This window comes from Antrostomus carolinensis, unplaced genomic scaffold (genome assembly GCF_000700745.2).
Source record: "Antrostomus carolinensis isolate BGI_N321 unplaced genomic scaffold, ASM70074v2 scaffold17735, whole genome shotgun sequence".
Lineage (NCBI taxonomy): Eukaryota > Metazoa > Chordata > Aves > Caprimulgiformes > Caprimulgidae > Antrostomus > Antrostomus carolinensis.
In genome coordinates this window covers 26,435-32,434 of record NW_010319599.1, presented here as the reverse complement: position 1 = coordinate 32,434, position 6,000 = coordinate 26,435, and the positions used below count along the sequence as shown (strand labels likewise).

Sequence of the window (6,000 nt, the reverse complement as noted above, 5' to 3'; positions counted from 1 at the left end):
GACCAAACCACACAGCTTGGTGTCATCGGCAAACTTGCTGAGTGTGCACTCAATCCCACTGTCCATATCACTGACAAAGATGTTAAACAGAGCCAGTCCCAATACCAACCCCTGAGGGACACCACTTTTCACTGATCTTCACTTGGACATTGAGCTGTTGACAATTGTTTGAGTGCTACCAACCAGACAATTCCTTAGCCACTGAGTAGTCCATCCATCTTGTCCATGCCTCTCCAGCTCAGAGACAAGGATGTAGTGCAGGACAGTGTCAAATGCCTTGCACAAGTCCAGGTAGATGACATCAGTTGCTTTAGACTTATTGACCAATGTTGTAACCCCATCATAAAAGGCCACCAGATTGGTCAGGCATGATTTGCCCTTAGTGAAGCCATGTTGGTTGTCACCAGTCACCTCCTTGCTTCCTGTGTGCCTTAGCGTAGTTTCCAGGAGTATCTGCTCCATGATCTTGCCAGGCACAGAGGTGAGACTGTGACGGGCCTGTAGTTTCCCAGATTCTCCTTATTTCCCTTTTTAAAAATGGGAGTTATTTTTCCCCTTTTCCAGTATGTGGGAACTTCACTAGACTGCCACAACTTCTCAAATGTGATGTATAGTGGCCTGGGAACTTCATCCACCAGTTCTCTCAAGACCCGCATATGCACTTCATCAGGTCCCATAGAGTTGTGCACCTTCAGGTTCTTCAGATGGTCTCAAACCTGATCTTATCCTACAGTAGGCTGCTCTTCATTCTGCCTTTCCCTGTGTCTCCCTCCTGTGACTTAGAGGAGATAATTTATACTAGTGGAGATAGTACTGTGGAGATATACTGTGGAGATAATTTATACTAGCAGTGTTTAGGTGGATCAATCCTCTTATCTTTATTGACAGAATTTGTTTATGGTTAGAATTATTTGGAAGAATAAATAATCCACTTTTAATGCGTTATTCATGTTTTCCAATATTAACATCAGTCTGAATGTTTTGTGTTCCCTAGAGGGTCCAGGGAAATGTTCGTAATCTCATTTCTACTTAGAAATTGTCATAGATATAGGTAATGTTTGTGATTACAGGCATTTGGAAACTACTTCTGACCTTGAATGTAACTTTTATCTCCTAACAGAAATCACTAGATTTTTTTTTTTTTTTTTTTGAAACCACCTGTGTGGAAAATTAGACCTTTTCTGCTCTGCAAAAAAATTTCTGTGATTTGTATTGGGAAGGAGATGAATGAGTATCACAATAATGAAGTGAACAGATAAGCAGACTGAAGTTATTTACAGAACTATTACTAAAATACAAGCTATATAGGTGCCAGGGGAATCCTATTAACAGAAAGTAATATTCTGAAAAAAAAAAAACCAAAAAACATTTAGAATAGAATATTTCAGTTATGTGTATTGATTTCATTTTACAAATTGTTTGTTTTAAAGAAGTTGACATTGTCAGCAGGATTGTCAATGCTTATGAAAACCAGGCAGTTTTTATGTAGATGCTTATGAGAAGAAACTGTTGATGCTTCCACAGAAATAAGCTCAGAAGAAGCTAACAGCAAACAAGGAGGAATGCGAAGAAAAAGGAAGAAAAAAAAGGATTGCACTTTTGAAAAATAAGCTGTTTTGATAACTGTGTGTATGCCAAGGTGCTGAAATGGACAAGTCAAGCCTTGATCAGCCCTCAGAATTGTTCACAGGTTTTATTATTTCTGTACCATCTGGTCAGATCTAACAACTGGAGACATGCCTGCTTACTGTTCTTACTAGCCAACAAGAACTGAGAGAAAATAATTAGGAAGACTTTCTGTGCCAATAGGCTCTACATGTAAATAATTTAAAATATTTTTTTAGAAGGTAGTACATTGTTACTAATGTGAACCACATCAGTTGCACTTTGAAAATAGGCTTTTAAATGTTTCTCACATACAAGTGTGTATTTGTCTAACCAATTTCTTTCCGTCCTTTCTTGTGTGTAAGGGATATGTTAAGTTCTATTCACAGGCATTTTTCTAACATTAAGTCAATACTGAAAATTTATGAATAAAGTTATTATAGTATTTTTATTATGTATATATTTCAGAACCTGGCAATAAAATTGGGAAGCTGGGGTCTTGAACATCAAATTGCAGTCCAGAATGCTTTGCTTATGTCTAGACTGTGCGCATTCTTTTGAAAAAACACTGTAATCCTGCAGAACAATTTTTGTCATGCTAAAATCAACTCTCTTATATACACTGCCAATTTATGCCACAGGAGTTAATGCATTTTTGAGGACAGCATAATAGCAGTCTCTTCTCTCAAAGATTATTTTAAACATATTAATTCCTCCATACCATTGTTTCAGAATTTAGATCCTACTGGTTGATTTATACATAACTTTTATCTTTTTAGGAATGGTAAACTTATTGAAGAAAATGAAAAATATATGCTAAGAGGAAGCAATACAGAACTAACAATAAGAGATATAAAAAATATTGATGCGGGTCCTTATATTTGTAGTGCTAAAAACAAAGCAGGAAATGATAAAAAACAGACATTCCTTCAAGTTTTTGGTAAGTACTGCATCGTATTTTCCATCCTTCCTTTTTAAATGTAAACAATAGAGAACTGAGGTTATAATTCACAATTTTCAGTAAAACAGTAGTCCTGCAGTGTGCCTACTGATGCAGCAAACCACTCTTTGTATAATTTTACAGCTTTTTTCTTCCTTTTGGCTACTTTAACCTTTATAACTAGATTTCATTTTGAAAAAGCTGTCTTCAGCATTTGCTTTTCTATTATTCAGATACAGTACAATGGAATGTGAAATTGTTAATTTATTCTGGTTTTCCTTTAAAAGTTGGCTGCTTCCAAGAAAACCAAGTGGAGAAAAAATGGAAAATTCTGAAAGGGGAAAAAACAGTTTATTTGGACTTCTAAGCAGTGGGGTTTTTTATAAGAAAACACCATGCAGAGGTGTTTCTGATCTTTTATTTGTTTTTCTTTCTTGATTTTTATTTTAAGTACATGATTACAGATGTAGTCATGAAAATATTATCTGATCTGAGGTTCAAAGGATAAAAATAATAACATGAGAACTCTGATTTCTCTTTATATGCTCTAGCACCCATGCTGTGTTCAGGAGTCTCTCCTTTACATAGAACTGATAATTTCTTTGAAGTTTCGTGTAGCTATAACCTAGTGAGAGGAGGCATCTGTGAGAATGTAGAAAACCTCCCAGAACCAGTGTGCAGGATAAAGGCTGTAGCTTATTTATGAAAAAGCTGAAAAAAAAAAAAAAAAAAAAAGTGTGTTGGGGTATTTTCACATTAACTGTGGCTTGGAGTAAAGAGAAAGGCCATTTATGTTTGAAGAGCTAAAGTATGTACCATGGGAAATTAAATTTTAGGTCCCAGTTAAAACTAATAGTAATTTATACAAGGGGAAACTGTTCTAACAGAAGAGGCTAATCTGGTAACTTGCACTGCAAGAGCCAAGCTGTTGGGTTGGATAATGCTGTCATGTGGGATCTAGGAGCCTGAGGCTGAAGCCATGGTGTCAGCTAAATGGGTTAGCTGTGTCTGCTTGCCTTCCACTGTCTTTCCTGTTTGGGAAACTCTTTGTAACCCTCCATGCTGTGGTGTCTCCAGTCTTCCGTACTCCACATGGATTACGTACTGTTGTTCTGAGGTGTTTGAAAGTTATTCTTAATTCCTTTTCAAAGGAAAGAAGATGAAATATAATTTTAAACTTCTTCACGGCCTCAAGATACATGGTATCTTGAAGTTTTTTGTGGAAAACCAAAACATTTTATTCAATTATATTTCCAGAATTGAAAAAAAAAATATATTTGAAGGACTAGAAAAGACTTTCTAGTTTTGATATGAGTTAAAGGAAGTTTCAGACAGGAATAATTTTGTTCTTCAAGTAATTTTAAATATGGCCAAAATTTACTTAGTTTTTGCCTAGGGCAAGGTAACTTTTTAATGTGAGGAACAGGCAAAGGGAGACACTAGACTGAGTATTTCCTGTATACATTCTTCCATCTTTTAATAACTACTATTCTAAAGACTCCCTGAAAAGCTAAAACCAAATTATTTAATAGGTATCATGAGTTTGTTTAATCCTTTTTTTTTTTTCCCATGACATCCTAAACTCCTAAATTCCTTAAATATTTTCTTTCTTGCACAAAGTATTTGTTATGTTTAGGTTTGGAGCCTGTTCATTTCTTTGTCTCATAATTCTCATTTTAAGATAAAAAGTTAAGAATAGTTCCTCATGTTCTTTACATCAAATGTAGTTTTCTATCTCACTAGTTCATTTATTTTCTAGGTTGTAAGTTTCCAGTCTATTTAGTTTCTCCTACTGTGGAAACCATTATGAATCTCTGAACCACAGCTGTTCCTGTACCTTTCTGATTATAATCCGCTCTTTGTGAGATGACAGTGCAAGAATGCCACTCAGGATTCGTGTCATGGGGGGAACCTGGCTGTTCAGCAGCACAGCTCTGCTTCTGCTTTGATCTTGGTGCCACCCATCACACTCTGTTTGCCTCTCTGGCTCTCTCTGGGTACTGAACTGGTGTTTCCACATAACTGTATGCAGTGCAGTGTCTCACAGGTCTCTTTCCTGAGTGGTTATAGCTAATTTAGAGCATATTATTGAATTTGTATATTTAGAGTTATTTTTCCTGTGTGCTTTACTCTTGGATATATTTAAATTTGATTATAATAATTTGTGTACTGTTAGTTTGACCTTAGGGAATAGTAGCAGAAATTAAGCCTCTTACCTTATTTGTAACCTCTAAATTTAGTGTAATTTTAGTCTAATATTGTCTTTACAAAGTTCATCTCTACTTTGTAAACTCTGAAAATGTGGAGCAGAGTTGTATTTTCTCCTACAATGAACGTTTTGTTCTTTCTCTTTCACACAGATTAAACTTAGTCATACATATAGCAACAACTTACTATGCTTTTCTCCTCCTTAAATGTATTCAAAAAACTGCAGTCTGAAAATGGCAAGGCAGATGGCTGATTATTATAGCTAAACAGTACACCAACATCCAGTATGCGTTAAAATGACCTATTAAATTACATTTTTCTTTCCCACTCCATTAGTTTGCTTGTCTTACATACCTACTATCTTTAATTTTAATTTGCAATGCAGACTCCTTGGGGCAACAACTATTGTTTCTGCAAAACAGGGCTCTGGCAGAGTTGAAAGTTGTAATAACAGTATATTGCTATAATGCAATAAAAATAACAGTAACATTATAGCATTCAGCATTTAAAATTTCTAGTACTCTGCAGTTCCAAATGGACATGCCCATCTTAGTGCCATATAACAGCTGCATATGTTTGGCTTCCATGTATGACCTAGATTTTTTTGTTTAACCTTTTTTTTTGTTTGTTTCCAGTATCAATATTAAAAAAGCTATTTTGTCCTCATATGAGATTCTTACTCTGACAGTTTTTTCTGCAACATTAACACATGTATAGAAACCTATAGGCAAACACTCTGCTCTTGTCAGTTCTTCATTTTTGTTAGTGCTTTTTATCTGTTCTACCCAATAACACATAGAGGAGAAAAGAAAGCCCTGTTTCCCTTTGAGGATTTCTTACTGATTATGATTTGGTAATCTCTGACTGTCATCCTATTATCTACTATAGTTATTTCCATGTCATTATCCATTCCTACCTAAAAGATCTCATCCATTTTACTGTTTAGGACTTGTACTAAGGTTTTTTTATACAATTTCATTTATGTTTAGTCCTTCTGAATGTCTTGAAACCATAGGTATTCTTCCTTGAATTCTTTAAAAATATTTTTTAGTATTTGTCTCTGCTTGGTAGCTAACTTTTTATATCTTTCACTCATACTATTCAGTTTCATTGTTTTCTTTGATTTATTTTGTGATGTAATTAGCCATAAATATATTTGTTTGTGTGTTTAGATACATATGAATTAGCATTTTGAATTATGATATACCACATTTTTCCAGCTATAGGCACCCCAATAAAAAAAAAAT

General features: G+C 34.9%; 1 protein-coding gene across 1 annotated transcript in view; it reads left to right on the top strand.

The window, feature by feature from the left end:
• Positions 1–6,000, top strand: part of NCAM2 (neural cell adhesion molecule 2) — a gene marked incomplete at both ends in the record, with an annotated part of 38,907 nt that overhangs the window by 12,070 nt on the left and 20,837 nt on the right. Inside the window, one exon of the mRNA XM_010169276.1 lies at positions 2,385–2,545. Within this exon, the coding sequence (XP_010167578.1) occupies positions 2,385–2,545 (161 nt within the window). The remainder of the gene's footprint in view (positions 1–2,384; positions 2,546–6,000) is intronic.